Here is a 26,947-nt window from a genome sequence, read left to right on the forward strand (position 1 = left end):
TGACATTGGTGACTTATGTTTTCTTACTTTTTAATCTTTATCAGAGTTTGTCAGTTTTGTTTTTTTAAACACTTTTTCTTTTCTTGTTTGCCTGTAGCATGTGGGACCTAACTTCCCTGACCAGGGATCGAACTGGGGCCCACAGCCGTGAAAGTATAGAGTCCTAACCACTGGACCACCAGGGAATTCCCCAGTTGTGTTTTTTTAAACCAGCCTTTTATTTTGTTGACTTTTCTCTATTATTTTCCTGTTTTCAATTCTGTTGTTTTATTATTCTTCTGTTTGCTTTGTGTCTGTTTTGTTTTTCCTAATTTCTTGAGGGTAGAAACTTAGAGTCGTGTTTTGAGACCTTTCTACTGCAAGCATTTAGTGCCATAAATTTCCCTTCTCTCCTGCTTTAACTGTATCCCACATGTTTTGGTATATTGTGTTTTCATTTCCATTGACTTCTGTGTGTTTTCTTTTTATTTCCTTTGAGACTCCCTTTCTGACCCTAGATTACTTAGACATGTGTTGTTTCACTTCCAAGTGCGTGAAGACTGTCTTGTCTTTCTGTTATTGTTTTCTTATTTGATTCCAATATGGTCAAAGAACATACTCTGTATGATTTCAGTTCTTTTGAATGCGTTGAGGTTTGTTTTACAGCTCAGGATATGGTCTGTTTTTGGTGAATGGTCTATGAGTGCTTGAAAAAAAAACACCTGTCTTCTGCTGTTGTTGGTTGGCATGTTCATTATATATTTGTCGATTTAGTCTTATTGGTTGGTTGTGTTGTTTGGTTCTTCTATATCTTTGCTGATCTTCTGTCTAGTAGTTCTGTCAACTGCTCAGTGTAGTGTTGAAGTCCCCAACTGTAATGGTGGATTTGTCTCTTTCTCCTTTCATATCTGTCAGATTTTGCTCTGTATATTTCAAGGCACTGTTTGGTGTTTGCACATTTTGAACTACATCTTCCTGTTAGGTTGATCCTTTTATCATTGCTATAAAGCATAGCCACTCCTGTTTTTTGTAAAAAATATTAGCAATGTTTACGTGGGATGTCTTTTTCCATGCTTACTCTTCCAGCCTACCTATGTTGTATTTGAAATAAGTTTTTTTGTGTACAACATATCTTTAGATGATACTGGTTTTTTTCTGCCACACCCAATCTGTCCTTTTAGTGGTGCATTTAGACTGTTTACATTTAAGGTACTTGTTGGTATGTTAGAGCTTAAGTGTGCTATTTTACTATCTTTCTGTTTCCTCTGTTTGTGTTTCTGTTTCCTATTTTCTTTTTTTCAACCTTACTGTGAGTTATCGGAACATTTTTTAGGATTCCATCTTGACTTTTTTTGTAGTGTTTTTACATATATTGCTCTGCTGTTACACTATGCAGATGTAATCTACCAGCGTCAGTGGCGTCACCATTTTATGACTTCACTTGCAGTGTGGGTACCTTACTTCTTCCATTTAGGTCCACTTACCTGCCCCGATTTTCAAATATAATTGTCTTAAATATTTCCTCCGTATACACTGAGCACCATGTCAGATGACATTATCTCTTTTGCTAAATGTAATTTAAGAAACTCCTGAGAAGTAGGCTAGTTACTTGCTCCCACTTTTTCCCATTCCAATATTCTTTCCTTTCTGAAGTCCTAAGGCTCTGTTATCATTTCCTTCCTGTTGAGAGGACTTCTTTAGTCATTCTTCAGTGACAGGCCTGCTAGCAACAATCCTTAGTTCTCCTTCATCCGCGAATATCTTTATTTCCCCTCGCTTCCGCCCCCCCCCCCCCCCCCCAAGGATATTTTCACTGGTTATAGAATTTGCGGTTGACGGTTGGTTTTATTTTCAGTGCTTGAAAAACATGCCACTTGCTCCTGCCCTTCATGGTTGCAGGTGAGAAATCCTTTGTCATTCGAATTGTTCTCCTGTAAGTAATGTGTCATTTCTGTCTGGCTGCTTCCAGGGGTTTTTCTTTGTCTTTTAGTTTCCAGAAGTTTAATGTGGCTTGGATTTCTTTGGGTTTATCCATTTCAAGGTTAACTCGAATATATATATATTTGAGTTATATATATAATATCAAATCCGTGGTTTGATATTTTCTGCCAAGTTTGGGAAGTTTTCAGCCATTGTGTCTCTGGGTATTTTTTCAGTCCCTGCCTGCCTCTTTGGGGACTTCCGTGATAAAAGAGTATTAGTATTTTTGTTGTGGTCCGACAGGTCCCCGAGACTGTTCATTTTTCATCATCTATTCTCTTTGTTCTGATTAACTAAATTCTACTGATTAGCCTCATGTCCGCTGATTCCCTCCTGTGTCACTTCCACTCTATTTTTGGTCCTTTCCAGTGATTTTTTTTTTTTTTGCTTTTCTGCTTTAAATGTATTTTTCAGTTCTAAAATTTTGCCTGCCTCTGCCGGGTGGGGTGGACGTTCAGATCCCTCCTGGGCCTTGCTGCTACTTTCCCAGCAAAAGCAGGGCACCGACCAGCACAGCTTCACGGAGCCCAGTCAGGGGTGTACGCTTAGCTCCCTGGGCCCCTGTTGACACCTGGAGGGGGAAAAGGTGGAGGGCTGACTTGCAGGCCTTGTTTCTGCAGGGCGGGGGCCAAAGCTCAGTTCCTCTCTGTTCCCTGTCTACACCAGCGTGAGGGCTGGGGGCAGGGGTGGAACACACCAGCCCTGCCTTCCACCACCTCGTTCCCCTTACTGGTGCTGGGTGTGAGTTCCCCTTTGTTCTCCTTCATGCCGGGTGGGCGTGGAGGCTCAGTGACCCACCAGGTCCCACTGAGCCTTGAGGCTGGGGTGGGGGATCAGTGGGCCACTGGCTCTGTTTTCCACCACCTCATTCAGTCTTGCTGCTGCCGGGGGCTGGGCAGGTTCAGCTTCCCGCTAGGCCTTTCCCGAGGCCTGAGGTGGGGGAAGTGAGGGCTGACTCACTCTGACTTGTTCTGTCTCATTGCTCACCAGCGTTGGGTGGAGGTGGGGGCTGGGCCCGCTGATACATGGTGTGTATGTGTGTGTGTAGTGGCGACTCACCCTGCCTGGTCCCACCTCCATGCTGCATAGTCAAGGGGGAGCGTTAGCTGTCTTTGGGGCCCTGGAGGGGGTGGGGGGAATCACAGCATCATCTGTTTCCACTGGGCAGGGCCTGGGAGGTCAGCTCCCTGCCTAACCTGCCAGTACCACCTGAGTGGTTTCAGAGCACCAACCACTCCTGCTGGGCAGGGGGATGGGCAGCGGGCAGTGTTCAGCTGCAGTAGGGTGGGTATGGCCAAAAGGCTTTCTGTTGGGGGCCCCCATTCCCCAGTCCTTTGGCTAAAGAGAACAGCTTTCCTTGGATAGTTTTCTCTCTGCCTGTTGGAGATCACGTTGCAGGCCTCCGCAGTGCCCTGGTCGGGAGGTATGGAGGGTATGAGCAAACCGGGGGACTCGCCACCCTGTCATTCCTCAAGCCCCGTGGTCCCCAGGCAGCCCACTCTCTTTCCCCTCTCAGTCCTCCGTGCTTAGTTGTAAAAAGGAGGACCTGGGGGAGTAGGGTGACCCCACCTTCATGGAGCTAAAAATCTGTATCTTCTTTGAACTATTTATGATTGCTATTGATTGGCTCTGGTTGCAAAGTACTACTCAGAATTTTAGAAATCACCTCTTTCACCCTTTATTTTTATTCTCTATACGGAATAGTAGGATTTTAATGTCAGGAAGCGATTTAACAGTAATCCTAGCCACTTTTTTCACATACTAACTGCAGTATCTATTGTTGTGATTCCCCTGGTGACGTGCCCTCAGAGGGTACACACCTCGCCACCCTCAAACGCACTGCCTGAAAATGTATGGGTGACACAAGTCTGATTGCACATGCCATAAGGGAACTTCTCATTAGGAAAATGCTAAGTCTTGTAGTTCTGTGTGATTGGACTCTAAGGCAGGAGAAAGAGCAATCATCCACTGATTTGTTTTGGTTAGTATTTAGGGCCTTTGTGGTATTAGATTTCTAGATAGACATATGCACATAATTGCCGGTTGAATGCTCGACTGTCTTGACGTCTTGCTTCCTGACCTACTTTAAAACCACTGAATCAGAGCACTTGCCCAGTGCCCGAGTCTCTGCACGCCCCTGGTCTGTGGTCACCCTGCCTGTGTTGGATGGGACTCCCCGTGGACCAGCACCCTCCCACACTGGAGTCCAGTGGTCTTCATTCCTCCTTTGTTGGGTCAGCCTCAGTCTCAGTGTATATTCCTCCTGTGACACAATTTCCATCTGCTTTCACCTTCTGGTCACTGTCCTCTGGTCTTCTGCTTGGTCAGTGGCCAGGACCCGTGCCGGGGCATGTTACCTAAGACTGCTTTCCTTCTCCGTGGAGGTCCTGTGGACCCAAAGCGAACGTCTGTCCTTTAAGACACGGCCGCCTTGGTCCTGTGCTGTGTCGGGCACTGGGCTGTGAGCACTGTGCCGCCCACCCGCCTGCCCACCCGCCGACCCTGCTCTGCAGGCACAGAACAGGGCCTGCCATTCCTTCCTCATGTAGGAAATGCTGGCAGAAGCGTATGTGCAGAGGACTCATCGTGGCGTTGTTTTATACCAACCGGAAAACTACTGGCAGTCCAAATGGTATGGGAAAACATCTACATTAGCCAGACTGTGGTGCTGTCTTCTAATGATGTTAAAAAGAATAGTCACGTGGAAAAGGCTCCCGGTGTTACGTTCAACTTAAAAAGGTTACAGAGTTCTTGGCGACATCCTAGTGTCATAGTCTATAATAAAAATACCATAGTTTGGGTGGCTTCAGTAATAAACATTTGTCTCACAGTTTTGGAAGCTGGAAGTGTGAGGCCAAGGTGCTGCCACGGTCCGGCTCTGGTGGGGTCCCTCTTCCTAGCTTGTAGGTGGCCACCTTCTCACTGTCCTCATGTGATGGAAGGACAGCAAGCTAGCTCCTTGACCTCCTCTTACAAGGGCACTAATCCCATTCACGAAGGCTCCACCATCATGACCTAACCACCTCCCAAAGGCCCCACCTACCAAGTACCATCACACTGGGGAAGAGATTTTTAGCATATGAGTTTTGGGGAGGACATGGCCATGTACTCCATAACATGTAATTTGGTATCAAGAAGTTTATCAGCATAACAAGAAGATTAGAAGGAAAATATATCAAAATGTTAATAGTGAATATTTTTGTATTCAACTTACAGGTGGTCTTACCTGTTTTTGTTGTTGTTGTTGTTATATATGGAAAATCCTCATGGCTAGCATTTATAATAGAATAAATTTAATAAATAATATATATTTAAAAATTTCTCTTAACGTTAATCTTCATTTTTGGTGTGCACAGCAGCTTGTCACTGTGGCACGCACGATTTCAGTATTAACTTGCTCATATGGTCTGGTGTTAACTGTCACGCCCCTTATGATTTCATCCAGATGAGATCAGGCTTTTGGCCCATCACCATGAGTACTTCGATGGACATTAGCCCCCTAATTTACTCTTTTGGGATCTGCCTCTTATTTTAGCAAAGTGAGTATTTTATTGTAGAACATCTTCATCTGGCAGGGTTCCCGGTTGATTCAGTGCCCGTGAGCTGCTACTGCCTTACCTGCAGGGCTGTGCGTGGGTCTGGAGCAGGGTCTGGATGGCATCCGGCTGTTCTCCAGACCCATGAGTGACCTGGGCAGATCTGTTAGTCCCTCTGAGCTTTGGTTTCCTCATCCGTCAGGTGGAGACAGAAGTGCTCACTTCCAAGGGTTGGGAGACTTTTGCATAAGCTACTGGACGGAGAGCGGCTGGTAGGGACTCGGTCACTATTTTCTTTGCTGTGCAGTGACCATCGTGGCCACGGCAGGTCAGCAAGCATGACGTAATGAAATGTTCTTTTTTCCTTTCCATGGAAAGGAGCTGTCGTTTCAGAAGTTTAGGCAACTCACAGGGAAGTGAATTATCTGGAAATGCTACTATAATTCTAACCCTACCAGGTCCCAGAACAAACAAACAAAAAAAGAAAATCTATTCTAAAAACTGGCCTGGGAGGGCAGGGGAGGTCCAACTCACCACCCCTCACCTGCCCGTGAACCCGCATATCACCCTGAGAAGGAACCTTGGTGTCTTTAGACCATGGAGAGCTATCTGGAAACCCACGCTGCGCCTGGCTCTGCTGAACCGGGCCTGTGCTGGGGACACCTGTGGGAGACGGCCTATTGGATTTGGCAGAAACTTGACTGTAGTTCAAGACGTGAGTTTGGAGCAAGAATGGTCTGGAGACATAAGACATAGGCTGAACTACTTTTTCCTGCAATCAGAAGTTATTGCACCTTTTTTCAAAATAAAAGTTATTTTGCTCATGGATTTAGCATTAGAAATATTCATTGCCTGACCAGAATCAGGAATTTTAAAACAGCTTTTTAATTTTTTTCCCTTTTCCCTGAGGAAATTCTGCTCCTTTGGCCATCGTTAAATTTTGGTTTTTGCTTCTGAGTGAGTGAATCATGAATGCTTGGGAACTTTTGCTTCACACGCTGTGGGCTGACCGATGCCAACAGTCAGTACAAACATTTCCCTGGTGCACGAGTTGAAGCCCAGTTTATAAGAGGCAGGCCTTCGTGGTTTTAAGTATTTGCTTAGGATGAGTTGATATTCCCAGTGTCCTGTGGGAAACCCAAATTCACTTTGCATTTCCTCTGTTCTCTACCCTGGACCAGATCCCCACTGCTCTTGAGTAGAGTTGTGGTTCAACCAGACGGTGATGAAGCAGACCAGCTCCTGGGAGGGGGCTGCTTGGCCACGTGTGCCCGCAGGCCAGGAGTGAGGGCTGTTCAAGGCCCCATCTCGTGCTGGAGCCAGGGCCTTGAAACCGGGCCTTCGGCACAGGTGTCTGGCTCTGCACAGGGCACGATGCTGCTTTTAGTTTGGGCTTTGCGGCCCGCCCTTAGGCATGAAAATGGTTTTGGAGCTAAAATTTCTAAAAAATGGAATCAAGCATTTCAGTCCAAGAGGGTGTATGTGTTAAAATTAAAACCGGTTCGACACAATGATTCTCGACTGTCTGAGTCGCTCTGGGAACTTTTTTTTCCCTAAATAAGTCACGTTCCTGGACTAGAGCATGCGTCCCACTCCAGTTCCTAAAACATTTTGATGTAAGTGATTTATAGATTTAGTGAGTGATTTGAGACTTCTCTAACAGAAGCTTGCTTATGTGGAAGGGACCTGTTTTTCTCTTGCAAATGTGTGTCGGTGGGGTCAGGGCGTGCATGTATGGGATGAGCCACACTTGACAACCTTAGTTTGGGTGAGTTTGCCGGGGAAGAGGCTAAAAGAAGGTTTTTTCTTTGTTTTTTCATCCCTTGAGAAATTTCTTAATGCAGAGTCGTCTAGAAGTGAAATCTGGCTCTATGCTATGTTAGTATATATTTGAATTCAGACCTCAGTTTTACTAACAGCTGAGCATAAATTCTGCTAAACTGGTCAAAACAACCCGCCAACTTAAGGAAACGATTTGGTACGTGGCAGAACCACATATATTTGTTGATTTAGAGAATTCAGTGCTATTTAAGACAGTGGATGAGTGCCCGTGATTCCCTCTTTGGTCGTGCAGATTTTATCACTGGGCTCGTGTGAAGCTTAGAACCGGGTTTTCTCTGTAAGGAAGGCCTGACACGTACCACACACCATGCTTCGTTTTCTCTCCAGTCCTTTTTTCTGATAGTTTGATAGGAATTGTTGGAGTGGAAAGTTCCAGCAGGTGACCCAGGCCAGTCTTGGTCCTTCCTCTGATGCCGTCCATTCCCCGCCCCGGGGCAAGTCCCTCCACCTGCCTGGGTGCCAGTGTCCTCCTGAATTGGGAAGGTGTTGCAGCCAGTCTGCAGCGGTCAGAGCACTGAAGGGTATCTGGTGTGGGCGGGGTGGGAGTCGCTTTGGTTTGGAGCGACCCTGTTTAGTCGGTATTGCATGGTGGTTTTCTCAGTGCGGGGGTAACCAAACTGTTGCACCCAGGATCTGAGCCCATGAGGGGGTAGAGCTTGGCCAGCAGCTGTGTCTCTGGAGGGGAAAGGGCATCGGGAGGAAGAGGAAGAACCTGAGAACCTGAGCAGATAAAAAGACCTTTGATACCACCAGACAAGACATCTTTCAGTGCAGAATTCTGCACATCTTAACACTTGTATTTGCCCTAAGGCGGCGACTCTAGCTTCCATTCTTTTCCTGTGTTGGGGGGGGACGTGGCACAGCCATGGACAGAACATTTTTGTGGTTTGCAGAGAAGGCCTAGGATCCGCAGCCCCCCACCCCCCGAATTGCCGTGTCGCGTGCGGAGGTTAGGTGGTGGCTTGAACGAGGTCGCTACAGGCTGGTCAGTGGATGAAGGAACTTGGGCTCCAACCATCTTTCTGATGGATCGCTCACGATACCGGTCAGATTCTCTGCTCACTTTTTTAGCCTTTTGGTTTTCTTATTTTTTACACAGCGTTCAGTTCTTACACTTCTTTTTGTCATTGAGTTTCCTACAAAAGGCTTTGGGGCTGTGTTCACTTGTGTCCCTTTCAGCATAAACGTGCTCTCCAGACGCACAAGCTCTGTGCGTTTTTTAGGGAGAAGTCAGACAGCCCAGCGGCAACAGACATATGTTTTGCGGCCAAATATTTAAGCCATCAAATGTCCAAACACAATGATTCCGTCCTTGTGATTATGCAAAATAGTGTCTGGAACTGAGGTGTAATGTTTTCTCTCTTGATAACGATGCGGGATAAAAAGAGGCAGCTGCGTCTTGTGAATTGGTTCGAAGTGGGGAGCTTTCATTATGCCTTCTGGTATGTTATCAGTCACCATATATCTGCGTTAACAGATGAGTGCTTCACTTCGTGCATTGCCGGTATAAATTTTAACTGCATAAATAAAATTATAGGCTTTTACACGTCTTAATTGGAAAGCTGTTTCGGATGTAGCTTTTCAGGATTCTGTGTTTTGCCCCTTGCCTTGGTCTCCACTAGCATTAGGACAGAATAACAGTGACGCTTAAGACCTTCATGTGAACTAAGGAGAAGAGATTTTTCGTCACCTGTTTCCTGCCGCCAGCGTTCAACTTTATAGAGGAAGCCACACACACTCTGTCATCAAAAATTTTTATATTTGTAGTTTAAATTCTCATTTCCTCCCCCACATCTGATTTTGGGCCAGGAACAACGGATGGTTACCGAAACCTAGTAACTTCAGAATTGTTAACACTTTATTTCTAAGGAACGGTTGTAAGTGAATTAACATGTAGAGTTGTGTGTTTACAACTTCCCTGGCTGTAACCACTTAGCCAATCCCAATCCAGAAATCACTTCTAGACTACTTTGCATTAACCTTAACCACTTAAGTCTTAACCACTGCCGGGGTTACAGTTTAACCCTGGCAGTGGTTAAGACGCCACGCTTCCACCGCAGGGGGTGAGGGTTCTATCCCTGGTTGGGGAACTAAGAGCCCACATGCTGCGTGGTGTGGCCAGAATAAAAGAAAATAAAAGGTCTCCAAAAAGCATTTCTCCTTTTGTAGTTTTGCTGGAGTGAGTGGTGAAATAAATTGTCTGCATAGGAATTTCCCTCCACTGTCAGTGGAAGGGTCATGAGGTTGTGTTTGTTCTTCTGAGTAGGACGGCACAGGCACAGTCAAGTCCTCCGTGATACTCTGGAAGGAATCTAAGACTATGGGAATAGAGAGACAGCTGTCCTGGAGACAGTGGGGCTAGCGGCAGTGTAGGGAAAGCAAGGAACAGTAGTGTCCTGTGTCCTGCTGCCCCCGGCCAGACCCACTGCAGACCACAGCCACACGCTATTCAGAGCATCATGTTTCTGGAGCGTCCCGAGGGGGACCCGAGTGGTGATGGAGGGCATTCCCAGGGCTCGTCGTAAAGGCACATGGAAGGAGCTGGTTCTGGACCAGATCTGGGGCACGAGGTGGCAGTGCATTGATTAAAAAGAGGGGTAATGATTGAGAGGGATCATAGATTGTCTTTGTAGCCCCAGGGGACAGAATCTAGATTGGGATCGGGGTTAGAAGAGAACATTCCAGTTCCCAGGAGGGAGAAGTTCGTAGCCCCTAATGCCTATCAGCGAGGACTGCAGTGCCTTAGGAAAAGGGGTGCACCAGGCCCAGGGCGGGCGACCAGGCATCATGGTGCAGGAGGCTCCTGCCAGGTCCCCCACCTGACGAAAGATGCTGGCTTCTGCTGTGACCCAGAGTTAGCCGGCTATGTCCTTGGACGTAGACGTAAAAACTCGGGATCTGGGTTTGCTCCTGGCCTTGGCTTCTTGAAAATATGTGTGTTAGAGGACAGCTCAGGGGAGATGGTCTTCTGAGGTTGAAGAAGGCATGACACATTCATCTTAATGCCTTTAGATTCATATTTTATTGTAGGATGCAGTTAAGGTCAAAGGGGGAAGATACGAACACTAGTTTCCAGACTTCCAGCTTCACAGCCTTGGTTTACCTGCAGTTTCCAAATGGTCAGACTGGAAATTGATCAAAGCAGCGTATTTTGATTTTCTTACTCACGGCCACGTAAAAGCAGTGGGCAATACACATGGAAAGAGTAAGTATGAAAACCCTGGCTACATCTCATTCGCTTTCTTAGTTTTTTTTTTTTTTTTTTTTTTGTCCTAACAGCTATTTATAAAGCACCGTCTTGAATTCATGCAACTGCTCAGGCTTGACCCATGTGTGTACCAGGGAAAAACAGGTTTAGGAACTTCATGAGTACTGATGCTGAATACTATCTCTTGATTTTATTTCGAATCCAGTTCGTTTTCATCCAGTGGTTCAGTGGAATTGATACAGTATTTATCAAAAAATAAAGTGATGGAATTGAGAAATAATAGACCCAGAAGGGGAGGGGTGTGTGTGTGTGTGTGTGTGTGTGTGTGTGTGTGTGTGTGTAATTGGGTTCTGGCTCGTTTGCTTTCTGAGAACCATCAGAGTTCAAGGTGATTTCTGATAGCATTTACTGCAGTCAGTAAATGATAGTAAATGACTGATAGTCAGTTACTGTCATGGCAGCGGCCCTCCTTCCCCTGTGGCTGGGAATTCTGGAGCTGCTGAGACAGCTCCGTCCCTCAGGTGGGTTTCCTATGGAAACCTTGGCCAGCTGTCTGGTTGCTTCCTTCTTGTAAATCTCAACTGATAAAGATATTTCTGAAGATAGCCCCTTAAGTAGGGAGACTGTTGGGTTGAATAAACATCCCAGAATTTTTACTTCTCCAAATGAGTGTCGACCTTCACAGCGGCCACCTGCGCGAGCAGTGCTTCCCCGAACATTTTTGGAGCATCTTTTTTGGAATTGTTTCAGCCCTGTTTTCAGAGCCAACAGGAAGTGGTCCTTTATGTCTTTTGGTTCAATCTAGAGTCTCCTCAGGGATAAAGATGGGCAGCCCTGAAATGCCAGGAGGAGGGGCTGGCTTTCTGCTCCACAGTCCCTGGTAAGTGCCGGGCAAAATGAGCACTTATTTGCCTAAGTATTATGTTCTGTGTTTAAAATAAAAACAATTTCTTCAAAGTCATACATTCCGCATCTCTTCAGGGACCAAGAAACCCTTTCTCAACTCTGAGTTGAATATTGATTGAGAGCTCAGTTCATGTTGATTAGTTGAAAATGTAATCTCAATTCTACCCCAGTATTTGTAGCTCAGCGAACATCTGAAAACAGTATAGAGTGAAATGTTTCCGTGGATTTTCGTTTGGTTTCTGGTTCTGCACTTGAAGCTCCAGTAGTGATGTGCTGGGAACTCAAACAGCCGCTGGCCCTGGGACGTGAGAGCATCCTGTCCCCAAGGATGATTGCAGTGATGTGAGCGCACGTGTAAGACATGGTCCCGCCGCCCCCAGGATGGTTCTCGTCATCCGCACAGCAGCCCAGCCGGGTGTGGAAAGATGGCAGTGCACGTCAGAATGTGACCGCAGCTCCTTTGAACACCTGCCGATCGGAACAGTGGGGTGGAAGCGGTTGGACGTTTAGGAAAAATCAGAAGGTTTGGCTTGACGGATGTCGAGCTCATTATGCATCGACAATCTCGTTTTTTTAAATTTTCCCACTCTCGCTGGCGGCGCTACAGAAAGCCCTTTCCGAAAGCCTCAGCCTGATTTCACTATCAGCCACTTAACCACGATATTAATTTTTTTTCAGTCTCTGAGCTTTTAAGATTTGGAATTACCCTCTAGGCTGGAAACTAGTTTTGTAGCTGAACCACAACAGTTAATGCAATACTGCACATCTTTCAGTAACTCAGAGTTCTTTGGCGTTGAAAAAATGTCCTCCTTTCTACCCACCCGGCACACTGGTATAGAAAAATAGATTAATCAGAGACCTCGTGGTTTTTTTGGTTTGGGGTTTTTTTTTCCTATAGGAAATCAGGTTACCTGAAATGCTAGATTCTGAAATGCTAGATTTCAGAAAACTCTAGCATTGTTTCCAAGAGTTTTGATGAAAATTCAGCTAACATATCGCACTTTTGACAGAATTGCCTGTGTGACACAGTTGCATTCCAAAGTTTTGATTAGTGGCTTTGGTTAGAAAATCTGGGCCCAGCAAGTTCCCCAGCTCAGAATGGTGCTTACAGGATCGGAGCCGGCCTCGTGTGGACTTCTGGTTACAGCTTTGGAGCAGTAGCTTTACGTTAAGAGCTGCTTATATTTCATTGTGCTTTTCCTCTTCCCTCCCCTCTCTCCTTTTAGCACCAGGTTTATGGCATGAAATGCTTTCTTTTTTTTTGCGGTACGCGGGCCTCTCTCTGTTGTGGCCTCTCCCGTTGCGGAGCACAGGCTTGGGACGCACAGGCTCAGCGGCCATGGCTCACGGGCCCAGCCGCTCCGCGGCATGTGGGATCTTCCCGGACCGGGGCACGAAGCCATGTCCCTTGCATCGGCAGACAGACTCTCAACCACTGCGCCACCAGGGAAGCCCGAAATGCTTTCTTAAATGCTGAAATTACATTTTCTGTGGGTGAAAATACACCTCATCACAGTTTCCCCTTTGAAGTTCTTATGTTTCTGTAAAATTGCCTTAGTTAAAAATGTGATCTAAGTAATAAGAGCTTTTGTTTCAAATAAAGACCCATTTTATTGACGAGGTATCAGTATTTGCGGCTGTTAAGCACATTGCAGAGAGCATAATAAAATGTTTATGTTTGATGCTTATCTGTCTTACAGGCTAGAGATATAAATGTAAATGATCTTCTTGATAAGTGGATTATATTAGCAAGGGAGCAGGCAGATTGAGTATCTAGAAAGGATTGTAGGAGTGAGGGTGTGTTTTTTGAGTATCCCCTGCCCTTGAACCCCACCAGCTCCAGGTTCACCTTTGGAAGACCGAGCCCTGGATCTCTTCCGCATCGTGGTGGTTCGTGCTCTGGTCACTGTGGAGCAGAATTCAGCAAACTGGTGATAAAGGGAATAAAAACCTTAATTCTGGCTCCGACCAGTGCCGCCGTGGGGCTGACAAGCAAATTCTCAGGTCAGCCAGACCCCATTCTTAGCCCTGCTAGGTTCTCACGTGACATGAGACCGCATGTGACAGACACCAGCATTAAACTAGTGATGAAGTTAAGGAAGAGCCCCCGGCCCCCCCGGCACCACCAGAAGGAGACATTTTGTTACTTGAGAAATAATCTTTGAAATTTAGGTGGCAAAAATCCACTGTATTAACTGAGATTAAGGCCACCATTTTAAAATATAGGAATAGGATGCCTTTGAAAATATTCAAAATAGAATTTTTATCTTACGATCTTACCTTAAAACCAACACTGTCTGTATTTATGGGCTAGGTTTTATTGCAGGGTGAACGTTGGTCATTAATTTTAGGTTTATTCAAGAAATAAGAACAGTATTTGCTTCTCAAAAAACTCCAGTTCTTGGGGGCTTCCCTGGTGGTGCAGTGGTTGGGAGTCCGCCTGCCGATGCAGGGGACGCGGGTTCGTGCGCCGGTCCGGGAGGATTCCACATGCCGCAGAGCAGCTGGGCCCGTGAGCCGTGGCTGCTGGGCCTGCGCGTCCGGAGCCTGTGCTCCGCGGCGGGAGAGGCCACAACAGTGAGACGCCCACGTACTGCAAAAAAAAAAACTCCAATTCTTAAAGCCAAGTGGTGATAGCTGCTGTGTTAGAGTAGTCTAGACACATCAGTCTCCTTTGCAAACGTTAATTTATAGTGTATGTTACTATTCTATAGAAACTTCAAAAAATATATATACCTAAACACAGTTGCTAGCTCTCTTACTGATCTGTTTTATCAGTTAGTGTATGCTAAGCCTGGTCTAACCAATTATCTTTGGCTAATACAACTCTCCTGACTCCTGAGTGTTCTCCAAAGACACACGTCTGGGCCCCAGAACTGACCCGTGGCTTCTTCCCCCTGCTCAGGATTTCTCAGGGCCTGGTCCGTGGACTGTCTGCACCAGGAGCTTGTAAGAGTACAGCTTCCAGGGCCTCACTGCCAGACCACGGGGATGTGTTTCTCTCTGGGCATTTATTGAAGCTAGCAGTTAGAACTCTTCTTTCTGCAGAAGAAACATCTGCTTATCTTCTTCCCCCCACAAACAGCAGGGCATTTGTCTCTAAGATGAACAAGTTGGATCTGGCCCCCAAGGTTCCACATGTGCTTCTCAGCTGCTGGCCAGGTTGACGCAGTCACTAGGTGCTCATTTTGATGTGCACCGGCTCCAATGGGGGTGCTTCTGGCCGTCAGCCCTCCCGTGAGCCAGACAGAACTTTCTAGACCACATAGGTAAGTGAGGGTGTTAAAGACAATTCAGGAGCCTTCACCTGCAGGTCGGGGGAAGTTAACCGGGGGAGTTAACTTCGTTTTGTGTTATGAGAATATCAGGTATGAGTATCCTTGTCCAGAAGAAGTTTATCATTTAGTTGAAGTTTAGCATTTAATCTGCAGGGATGTGAGCTCGGGGGAGCAGGGCTTGGGCATCTTTGGTTGCTGTACCCAGACCATCTCCTGAGCGGTGTCTGGCTCATGGGCATCCATATTCATTGGGTAAATTAGTGAGTGTCTTGATTTACTAAACCTTGGGTAACTTGCCAACAGTTTTTACCAGTCTGTCATCTTCGTAAAACATGCAGCCTAGATTTCACAGATTTTCTTTGGATAATTGGCATTTCCTGCATTTCTGACTCTAGGATTGAGGGCAGATTTACTCTCTCGAAGAGAGCCAAGTGTAGTGAGAAAGGAGTGGGGCTCTGGAGCCCAGGAGCGGTGGGTGACAGGGGTTCTGAGCGACCACGTGGCATCCTGTGCGCTGGTCTGGTCACTTGTATCTGTGGATACATGCGTCTCCCTGAGCTAACCTTGCAGGTGATGACCACAGTGTTCATTCTAAGAAAAGAGGCTTTTTCTTAGAAAAAGGGGAGTTAACTTTGTAACAACAGCTGCTAAAGTCAGGGAAAGAGCACTTGATTGGCTGATCGTATGAAAAGATAGTAATGATTTGGTACCTGTGATGGACAAAATCCTTAAAGCACTGCAAACCCAGGAGAAGGGAGTGAACTATTACAGACCACTTGGCATCACATACACCCTGAAATTCTGTTTTCTGCCGGTTTAGCTACTTAAACTTTAATTTTAATAGGCTTGTACAGAGTAACGATGGAATTTGTGACAGAGGTACCGCCAAGGCAGTTTTCTGTGTGCTTGGAGGGGTGTTCAGGGGACATGCCTGGCGTATCCCAAAAGTTTCCTGTCATCAGCCTTTGTGCGCTTCACCAGGCGTCCTTGGGGAAATCTCCCCTCTGGCTCGTTGCCAGCACAGATGATTCTGGAGAGGATGCACGTGTGTTCTTTGTTCAGTGCCCCCACACCTGTGCACACGTGCGCACACGCATGCGCGCGCACACACACACACACACACACACACACACACACACACATGATGCCCTGCCTCTCAGCCTTTGTGGGATCATCGTTCATTTCTCTTGGGTGAGGGCCGGGGGGACAGAGAAGTTGGGGCAAGAGATTGAGAAGACTTGGTAGAAACTCAAAAAAGTGTTCACTTTTAAGTGCTTTTGTAGACCTAGGAACCAACAGCACTTTTATTTGTAACGATAAATAAAACTCTTAATACAACATACAAGATTTTTTTTTTTTTACAAAAATACAAAAGAGGAAGCTATATTCATGTTATGGCAAAATCTGATTATGATAGGTGCTTAAATTTTTCGCTGTGGTTAAAACATAACACGTGTGTTTAATTGCCAGTAGAGTGCTCCTTTTAACAGGAAGTTAGCGTAAGCCGCTTGTGAATAGCAGTTGAAATCCAATAATCTCATCTCTTTTCCTGTTACCCGTGTTACCCAGCTGTTCTCTGAGTGTGGAGAACACTTTTCTTCGTGGTACTTGGAGATATCGTCTTCCTGATGCTGGTGGGATCTTTGGACAACTCACAGTTTTGTGCTCCATTTTTGGCCATCACGTGGCTTTGAAATGGGCTCATTAACCGACGGCTGAATGCACTGGGTGTAGATGGGAGTGACAGCTTAATGAAAGGGTGAACCTCCCTCTTTTTTCTCCTTTCAAAAAAATCTTTGCTCTTACACCCAAAACATTTCCTCTCTCCATGTGGTGTTTGCAGACTTGAGCCATCTTTATTGGCTGCATTAATATCGAAACAAAACATGCAATTATGCTTTCATTTGGCCCCTTGGTGGCACTTGTGCAGACTGGCTGTGTATCACTGCACCTCCTTCCATGGAAACAAGCTCATTCAGTTCTCAGGTTTTCACTGACTTTGCTTTGAATACAACCATTTCATGTTCCTCGCTGACGTGTGACATTTTCCTAGGAATTTTACCTTGCCTTAAGATCAAAATATAATAGTTACTTTACGGACAACCTAAATCTTTACACTCTCATATGTTTCGAGGCTATTTCTTGGGCAGCATCCATTGTGCCGTTGTTGTGTTAGTTTGCCTTCTCGAAATGGAAGTATGTAATTCACTGGCCAGGAGATTTTTAAATTTGGCAATTCTGAATCTCCAGTTGTTGTTGAAAATGAAATTACTCTGTATGCCTTATTCATGAACCAGAGTTACGTAGCAGAGCCTGCCACCATAATCTCGAATGCATGATTGTAGCTCTTGAAGTTAGGGAGCGTCCCAAAACATGAAAGCGTGTGTGAGATGGGCTTGCTTCTAGAAACTGACCTTTGGGACTTTCTAAATGATCTATGGAAAACAATGTGATTTTTGTTCTGTTTGTTCTGATGCAGCTTCCATGAGGCAGTCTCAGGCTGTACCTGCAGATATGCGTCCGGAGATATGGATTGCGCAAGAGTTGCGGCGTATTGGAGACGAATTTAATGCATATTACCCAAGGAGGGTAATGATGTTTTCTTTACCCCCTTTCTCCCTCACACCCTACCTCTCCCTGCCATTTAAAAAAAAAAAAAAAAAAGAAAAGAAAAGACTAGTAATAATCCTGTGCTTATTCTGGAAATGAGCGGTATTACCTATGTGTGACCTACCATTCTTCCTCCTTTCCCATTTTCCATTTGTTTTATGGCTGAATGTAAGTGGTGGCCATTAGACAAAATCCGAGGCCGACCAAGGGATGGTAGGAGCACAAACCTTAAATTCTCCATGCTTGAAAAAAAAGGGATTATGTATATGCTTTGAAATATTCCCATATAAATACTAACGTAGTCTTCAAGCCAGAGAGCGAGTTGCAGCCCTCCCCGGAGGCAGTTTGGGTCAAAAGTAAAGAAATTTTTAAATTTCCATCTTAGCCAAAGGGAACGATGCCAGCTCTTAAAGTAGAAGTCTCCCCTGTGATTTGCCAGGCAGTGAGTCAGAGCAGGGGGGCCTCTGTCATTCCAGCCCCCACTGCTGTCCTTGGTGTTCATTTATTGAAATGTATTAGGAGGCCAATAATTCATAGCCTGTAATCGGGGGTATAAAAATTTTATACCTCACATTGAGTGCCACTGGGATTTTTGAGGTGTGCTGTTGGGTTAAAAAAAAAAAATTCAGCCTTAGATCCTACTCTGCAGGCACAGAGTGTATTTTGTTTTGCCCAGGGGCCATATATGTTACCATTTGGACACCTTATTCCCATGGAAGGCATTTTAAAATGGGTAGGGTTTAACTCAGGGAGTCAGGCTCTTAGGAGCATGTGTGACTACTTCCTGCAGGGGTGCACCAGCAAATGTGTGAGAGAATGTGATTTTGGCTTTGCTAACCTTTTTTCTGGCAACCACGTATGAAGGTATTCCTGTTGATTTATCGAAAAGGAAGCACTTAACAATTATTTTCTACAAAGTAAGATTTAATATCATTCTTTCTTACTGTGTTACTTTCCATCTGACTCCTTTTCTGTCAAACATTATTGTTTCCTATAATACCTTTTAAAGATTTTTTTTTCTTTCTTTTTTCTTCTGGAGGGAGTTTGTGCTTAGGACCCCCTAATATTTCTGTCCTGCTTTCAATGTTAGTCTCTTTCGTAGCTAACTGTTGCTTAGTGAACAGATGTTACCTGTAAATTGCTTTCAGTCAGTCTTGTTTTCCTGTTATATGCAATGCCTTTTCAGCTTTTTGAAACATACATGGAGATGTTTTCCATTACAAGAGAGTCCTCCATTGCTTCAGTATGGAATCTCCAGAAGGGAGTCAGGGAGTTTCAGAAAACTCACACTGGATCCTCTTCATACCTTCTATAGGGCGTGTATGTGTGTGTGTGATGGGAAATGTGCTGTCGTGTGATTCTGTCATTAAACGGGAAATGTCACATTGATGAACGGGCTCCGGAATTTCTTGTGATACTGGGTCTAGCTGGCAGGATGCCCGGCGGCCTACACCTGACGGGGACCTGCTCACAGAACATAAATTCCCTGTCAGCCTAGATCTGAAATGGCAGTCACTTTGGCAAGGTGGGTTGTTGTGTAATTTGCCACAGAAGTTACCGTTGCGCTAGTTTCTTCTGCCTCGGTTTCGCTGGTGGGGTTTCGGGGTTACTGTTTGTGTGTGGGCTCGGCTCTCCCGCTTGACTAGGAGACAGTGGTCAGAAACAGGGCCCTGGGACATTCGGGACGTCGGTCCCTTCAAGAGGGTAGGCTGAATATATCCAGTCCTGATTCTGGAACGTGTCACGAATCCAGCAGGAAGAGGTCACTTCTGACGGCTCTGGCGGCTTCTCAGGCTGAGCCTGGGCCGTGAACTGACCGGCGTGCTGGGCCTGCCGCCTCCCCATCCCGTCTCAAAGCGGATGGTAGAGGTCCTTAGAGCTCCAGGTCTGGCTTGGCTGGGGCTCCGCAGGAGAAGTGAGGCTGCCGGCCTCCGGTGCCTTCAGAGTCCGGGGAGCTCTGGACACCGAGATGAGTCAGCACAGCTCCATCCTCCGGGGGTTGGATCAGAACCTTTGGCCAGAGAGCCAGGTGTGTTTAAGAAGGTTTTGCAAAAGTTTCTCTTTGAACTTACATGAAGTATCGATGACTCTGCGGTTGACGTGAAGTATCGGTGACTCTGCAGAGCTTTCCCCCGAGCCTACCTGGATGGGTCTGGCTGATGCATCTCTGTGGTGGCCCCGAATGCTCGGTGGTGAGACGTGGGCTAGGGAGGGGGGGCGGTGTTGGAGCACAGCCACACCCACACGTAGGCTGCCGAGGTGCGGGACCGTTCAGATCACGTGCAGAGGAGACACAGGCCATTGGGTGGTCTTCATCACCAAGCCTCTCCCGTGCAGGTGGGGGAAGAGCCTCTCAGAGTTCACACCCCGCCTCCCCACCGTGTTCCCAGCGTTATTACACGGTTTAATGTTGAAGATGCTCATATGTTTTTTCAAATGAGCTGTAACCTGTTCTCAGTGCTTTGGGTAAGATAAATAGAAGTGAGTCTCATTGCAGTATTTCTCAGTATTTGTAATCGTGAACCTTATTTGGCATCTCTTAAAAAAGAACCAGTGCAAAAATGCAGTTGCTAATCATTGAAAGGACTCTAGCTTTCTAAGAAGGCTGGAATATCGGGGGAGGAGTAGGGACACACTCTAGCTTATCACCTCATTTTTCAAAAACGAAACAAACTTATTCTCCAGGTCTTAGAAACAGCCAGTTCAAAACAGCAGACTCTGAAACTCGGGATAGTGACACAGTGACCCCAGGGCCGCAGACGCCTGTCTTAAGAGTTGTTGGATTCAAAACAGTCCATTGTCTGCAGTCACACTGATGGGCCATTGTTGAATATTGGGGGTGGAAACCTGGGGAGGAAATGGGAGGGATTTTGCTTCCAAGTTACGCACTTGTCTGTCCGGGGAGGTGTCCCTTCTTGGCAAGCAGAGTCCGTCGCCACGCTGCTGTATGGTGGATCGGAGCCTTTTAAATGTTCAGTGTCTCTACTTGCTTAATACTTTTACAGTACATTTTGTAAAGTGTTGGTCTTTTGTTGCCATAAGCCTTGTGAAGCCTGACAGGATATTTTCCCATTTTTTCAGTTAGAGCAATAGAGGAAGTTGTCGTGTAGTTGTCATGTGCTCAGTGCACTTGAGGGCAGTGGGGAAGCATATGAGACGGAGCTGTGGAGTCTGAATCCTTGAAGCAGGAGGTGAGAGAGGCACAGGTGAGCGCAAAGCCCCGGTGCATGTTCCCTTCTCCTTCTGTGACTCGGTGGGTGTCATCGCCCCAAACGAACCCTGCCAGGGCAGGGCGACCCGCCCCTCTACCTGATGGGAGTTTTACTGCTCCAAGTCTGGTGTATATTTGTAACTTTCTGTTTTGAAATAATTGCAGACTTTGACGCCAAAGTTGCAGGAATGGTACAAAGACCCCTCTTGTATCTGCCACGCGAGTCCCCTGCTTTTAACATTGTGCCATGTTTGCTTTAACGTCCTCCCTCCTTGTACCTACCTGTGTGCAAACTATTTTCTGAACTCTTCGAGAACGAACTGCCGGCACGATACTCCTTTGCTCTTAAATTCCTCAGCGTGTCCTTCCTAAGAATAAGAGTATTCTCTCGTGCAGCCACAGAGTGATTAGCAAGATTGGGAAATTAACAACGTGGCAGTACTGTCGTGTCGTCTGTGGGTCTTGTGCAGACTTTGCCAGTCGTCCCAACAGTGTGACATTGTGTCCTCCTCCGTGCATCGTATCGGGAGGCACTGGGCGTCAGTTTGTCCCATTCCTGGGACTCTGGTCAGAGGTGGTGTCCTCCACTACAAAGTCAGTACTTTTCCATTTATCATAGAAGGAAAGTGTGTATAAATGAGGAAGAACTTCCCTTTCTCCCCTGTGTTTACTTCGTTTGTCAACTTTAGTTCATGGGTCCGCGTTTAGTTCAGCAGCTTATTATGTGTTCCTCTCGATACTTAATGCTCAGATTGTCACAGATTTGGCCAGTGGCAGCCCCGTGGTGCGTCTCCACCATGTCATTAGGCATTAAAGTGCTGCAGCAGCCTAGGCACACGTAGAGCACGTAGTGGGACAAAACCCAAGGGTCCAGAGAAGTGGTGGAGCTCTGGGATCCGTTGCTGGATGACCTGCAACCATACGGTGTCCTGGCTCCATAGCTCCCCATGTCCAGCTCTGTGAGATTCCGGGGAGGGAGGGCGAGGGCTCTCGGGGAACACCGGGCAGCCAGGGACGTCAGTGGGGAAACTGCATCTCTCTCTGGGGCTTTCTGAAGAGGGCAAGCAGCTGGCTGGGAGCCGCGGTGCAGCAGCATCTGTGTGTGTTGCAGCAGCTGGCACCTTGATGCCTCCTCTTGGTGGCCAGCTTTCCTGTTGTTTTTGATAGCCTCTGCTGGCTTCTTTCGCAATTCAGAAATTGCGTGAGTGCAAGTCCAGGTCCCGTCTGCTGGAGGGAGCGTCAGCAGGTGTGGGCTCCGGTCCCCTGCAGGCGTGGGATGCCCTGTGCTCACCGCAGGTTCTTGGGGATGGTGTCCAACTGGATGGGATTCTTGGCCCTGGCTGGGGTTGCAGTCTGAGGCCATGGAGAGGGTGCTAGACCCTTGAGAACGTGAAGACACGTGCTCTTGGGGTGGTCAGCCCCGTTCTCTGACCAGCGTGCCCCGGCTCCCCCCTGCCCCCAGTACCGAGGCTAGGATCACTCGCCTTCTTGCCTTGCCATCAGCGTGTCCAGCCTAAGGCACTCTGTGCTCAGATAGGCTGCCCTTGGTTAGCGGTGGCACGGGGATGTCCTGGTGGGGGGCTGCAGTGGACAGCGGCACGCGATGCTAGGACAGGCTCTCTAGAAGGGCCAAGAAGGAGATGAAAACCCTTTCATTGTTTGATCACAAGAGACAGTGTATCTTTTGTTCACACTGCCTGCCTCCTACTTCTGTCTCGGGCGTGTGCAGGCATGAATTGACCGAACGACATAGAGGGAAGCGTAGCCCTGAACCACACAAGGTAGAGAAGAAAAGGTGGCTTGCAGGCTGGTTCTGAGGGAAACCACAGTTTAATTGGTGTCAACACATTAGCATTTTCATGTAAGTTGAGCCTGGAACATCAAAGGGGCTCTGGACGCTGACCCTCCTTGGAGTCAAAAATCCACGCACTGCCATCCCTGCCTCAAGACAAAGGAATTGATAAATGACTCACCCAAGGGCAGGAAGCTGAAACTGTTCGGATAGAATCAGGACTCAAACTCTAGTCCTTTTGATTCCACATATTGTGATCTCTAATTGAACACAAACTTTCCCCCCCACTTCGCTAATCTAAAGATCTGTAAAATGAAACAGGTACCAATACTGAAAAAAACCCGTGTGTAAGTGAACCTGCGCAGTTGAAACCCGTATTGTTCAAGGGTCAGCTGTACTGTATGTGAACTTAAAGTCTGTATGTGTCGTCTTTCCTAACAAGTGAAATTCCCCGTGCTGTTTGAGCCTCGTTTTCGGAAGGGCTGTTCTTCTATAGATGGTCTTCTGTAGCTAGTGGACGGGGAGAGGTCAAAATTATAGCTTGTTTGGTAATAGCGTAAACCGTACTTAACGTCCAGAGATGCATGTTCTCAGATGGCCCTCTTTGAGGCCTTCGTTCATCACATGTTGGAGTTTAACAAAATGAGATGCTTTCTATTACTGTCTGAGAAAAGAATAATGAAGAATCTGCCTATCAAACATTAAAACTGGGCCCATCCTATCTCATGAGATGATGCCCCACATTTGTCGCACACAGGTTGATAGAATGACAGTTTTCGTAGCACAGCCAGCTGTGGGCGGGATAAATTGATGCCTACCATTTATTTGGGATACAGTTTTCAGGTTTAATGAGTGTCTCCCTTGGAGTTGGATAAGGCAGTTGTGGTCTTAAGAGCCTTGCACACCTGTCTGACACATGCCATATCCACACCACGCGAACAATGACAAGACGAAGAGAAGGAGCCCATCATGGGGGCGCCAGAGCCTGTGAGAGAGAAGAGCCTCCCTCCTGTGACATCAGCTCTGCTGTGTTTCCCTGAGACCTTCCCCGAGAGCATGGGTCTCAGATTATCTCCATGGAGACCGTGGCTGTGGAGGGCTGAACGAGGGCTTTCCATGACTTGCGGAAGATAGAGGGTGTTCTCGTAGGAAGATGCAGCTCACAGGCAATGGCAGGGACCTTGGGGTCAGATTCCGTCTGCCCACCTTCGGAGCCCCATTTTCGGTCAGTCTCTCAGGGATGTAGTGACGATTAAGCCAAAGCATTTAGAGATGCATCTGGAAAATGCTGTCCATCATCCCGTGCTACCATCCTTCTGTTTTCTCTCACTTTGAACTGTAGTTGAGACTTTTCTCCATCGGTCTTTAAGCTTTGGATAGAGAGATATTAGTAACTTGGTTCACCTGCGTGTCTGCTAAGTACCCAGCTCGTTAAAGGAAATGTCGGGGGGGGCACCCCCGGGGGCATGGGGTGGGGACCCCGGACGTGCTGCGTCTGTCTGGGTTACACAGATGTGAGCCGAGGTTGAGGCGCTGGTGTGTGTGTGAATGGCTGGGTGGGCACCAAGCTGGATGTGGCCTGTGTGCTCGCTCACACTGTGGCAGGTGGGCACACCTGCATGGCTGCCTGGCCCTTGAGGCACCGGAGGCCATCAACACATAACCATTTGGAGATGCAGGTGCCTGGAGGGGGACTTCAGAGAGGTCGAGCTGGGGTTTTTTTTAATCTCTTGAGGAGGAAATGGAGATGCACTTTGAGGCTCGGCCCTCCTGCAGACATACAGAAATAATCAGCCTATCACGTCATCCTCCGCTAGACTTCTTCCAGCTGAGCCAAAGCAGAGGGGTTTGAGCTGCGGTTAAAGTGCTTACATCTCATTAGCATGTGTCGGAGGCTGGGGCATTTTAGAACAGCGTGTTCTTGCTCTGCATCTAATATTTTGTCTAATGGTGCCTCGTGCAGGAGTTTTAAGAGCCGTCTCTCCGGCTTCTCCGTGGTTGACACAGTGACACACCTCGAAGGTCACGGGCCGGGGGTTCTTCATTTCAGCCAGCTGGAGCCGTGGGGCCGGGGGGCCGACAATTATCTAGAGATCTGCTGCGGGGAGGGGGAGGTATTGTACTAAGAAAATCCAGCGCATGCCAGGTTAATGGGAGAAGTATTTGTCCTACCAAAAGCGGTACCTGTAATAGAGTCTTTGAAATGATGCACTGAAAATTGGAAAGCGGGATTTGTGCAGATGCCGTCTTTCTGCGACGTTTGAGGATCACATCATCACCCTAGTGGGAGAGCTCGCCTCTGGTGCTTGGGGTGGAAGGGGCACTGCATCCGGCCAAGGAGCTCCGCTAGCACCCTTTCCACAGCTGTGTTGACATCAAAGCGTGTTAGGCACTAGCTATGCAAATGCCCGTGTTGCCTTGGTGATAAATAGAAAGTGAATTTGGTCTTTGGACAGCATTGCAGCGGCATGTCTGACACCTGAGAACAGCAGTGGATGTGGAGGCTGCACTGGAATCCGAGCTGAGATGTCCTTTGACTGTGGTTCTTGGTCTTAAAGTGGAGAGAGACCAGGTCTTCTTAGCAAGTCTCCACATCGAGTCATCACACATGGACCCTGTTCCTCTCTGACCTCTGTGTCACACACTTGTCACTTAAAATAACGTTTCGATCGATGGGTTATGAAATGGGTAGAGGTGGTCTTCCATCCATCACCGGGGCCACTCTGTCCCTTGCCTCACTCTGTTACCTGTGATTATGGCAGCTCTCAGCACTGTTCTGGAAGGTGCCTTGACCGCCCCTGGGGGAGCAGACACCATCTAGACAGACAGACACTCCATCCTCTGACAAAGAGGTTCTCTCTTTGTCAGAGTCCTTCCTGGTGTCAGAGTCCAAAGTTCAGTCTCCTATAACGTGTTCCCACTTAAAAATGTATCTACCTTAAAAAAAAAAAAAAAAGTTTAGGGTGTCTCAGGCATTCAGTGTTGAAATTCTATAAGAAACAAGTTTTTGAACAAGTTTTAAAAAATTGCTCAGTCTCAGAGTTCTGCGGATATACCTTGCTTTTTGGTGTGTCTCCTAGAGTTTGGTATTGAGCTCTTTTTGATAAGACGGTGAAAAATAATGTCCTTGTTACCTTGACTGCCAGGAAACTCTTCCCTAAACTGTGGTTCTTTTGCAGCACATCTCAGCCCTAGTTCCCAGGATAAGTCTCTCTTTCTTAATATTTGTGATCTTCCTCAACCTTTGTTTTTATTGGGCTGTGCGCACCTCTGTGGTTTTGAGTCGGTAAACCCCTTGAGTAATGCTGAGTGTACCTGTGGGTTGTACGTACTGAGTCACTTGGCCCAGCAAGGTTTGACCCTGCCTTTGGAGCCCGGGTTGGTGAGTGTGTGTTCTGCACTGAGCTGGAGTTGAGCTGAGCTGTCGGGGTGACCTGGTGGTTCCTGCAAGCTCTGTCTGTGAAAGGGCAGGAGAGCCACGCTGGCTCGGGGGGTCATGAAGACAGAAAAGGCGTGTGCCAGGTTCCATTTATCGGTGACGGTGGGCGACCCTTCTCATCCCCAAGCTCAGGCTCACAGAGTCCGAAGGCCTGCTGTGTCTTGTGTACTTTGCAGAGGTTGGGCTCCTCTCCATCTGCAGGAGAGTGAAGCGGGAACAGAGCGGCCCACTGCAGGTATGTTGTGGTCAACCTGGCCGGTTGCCCGGGGCAGCCTGGGCTCCAGGCCTCTGTTGCATTCGGCACACCTGCTTCCCTGGTTTGGCTGTGATTGTTGTTTTGGCATTAAAATGTAATTTAGTTCCCCGATACTCGATTGGTGGTCTCGAGTGCAACCTGAGGCGGTCCCGGTGCTGTGTCCAGTCCCTGAGCCTCCTCTCCTGTCCCACCCCACACGGAGGCCCAGCTCCTCAACGTATGGGCTGCTCCCCGGTCATGACAAGTCAGCCTGGACCCTGCTCCCCACTCCAGGGCGGACCCTCGGTGCAGCCCACCCTGTCTGCCACCTAGGTGAGCCTGTGGCCTCTGGTGTGGACGTGCAGGGAACTGTTCGGGATTCCCTGCTGAATGCCCTTGACACTGTCTCCAAGGTCGTATTTCACATCTTCAAAGAAAACCGAAGTCTGTCCAGGGAAACTCAGAGCTCCTGAGTCCATCGCTTGCCTTTACGAGACGATTCCTGGATGGGGCAGCCCCGGAATTTGACACTGCTTTTCATTCTGGCTTACTGTGAAAAATCAAATACTATATTTTACCATAAAATACTTTTCCCAAGCCATCTGCTCCTTCTTGCGTGCAGGGCCCCGCCTCTCCTCCTGTAATTCCCTCTCCTTTCCTCCCAGCAACTCTTCTTCCTCTGACTCAGCATGGGGCTTGGCTCAGCATGGGGCTTGGCTCTGTGCCTTCCTGCCCGGCTCTCCTGGCCCCGCTGCCCGCCTCTCTGGCCGATGCTTCTTTCTCTGTCATCGTCTTTACCTCTGTATTACCCCTGTCACAAGATCGTGTTCATTCGCATGGCTCTGTCCCTCAGCAGAGCGTAAGCTCCGTAAAGGAGATGCTGTCGTGTTGCTCTTTGGACAAGAAGGACCCTCCGCATCTTGACTGTGTT

At 47.4% G+C, this 26,947-nt stretch overlaps 1 protein-coding gene across 9 annotated transcripts in view; it reads left to right on the top strand.

Annotated features, from left to right (window-relative positions):
- The window catches only part of BCL2L11 (BCL2 like 11), a 46,206-nt gene that overhangs the window by 11,495 nt on the left and 7,764 nt on the right, over positions 1-26,947 (top strand). For 7 of the 9 annotated variants that reach the window (XM_027129025.1, XM_027129024.1, XM_027129027.1 and 4 more), the window contains one exon: positions 17,209-17,318. The exons of the other annotated variants lie outside the window; for them this stretch is intronic. In XM_027129025.1, the coding sequence (XP_026984826.1) occupies positions 17,209-17,318 (110 nt within the window). The remainder of the gene's footprint in view (positions 1-17,208; positions 17,319-26,947) is intronic. 9 annotated transcript variants of the gene reach the window in all.

The sequence above is a fragment of the Aethalodelphis obliquidens genome, unplaced genomic scaffold (assembly GCF_003676395.1).
Source record: "Aethalodelphis obliquidens isolate GAN/ISIS:26980383/991018 unplaced genomic scaffold, ASM367639v1 scaffold35, whole genome shotgun sequence".
In the NCBI taxonomy this organism is placed as follows: domain Eukaryota; kingdom Metazoa; phylum Chordata; class Mammalia; order Artiodactyla; family Delphinidae; genus Aethalodelphis; species Aethalodelphis obliquidens.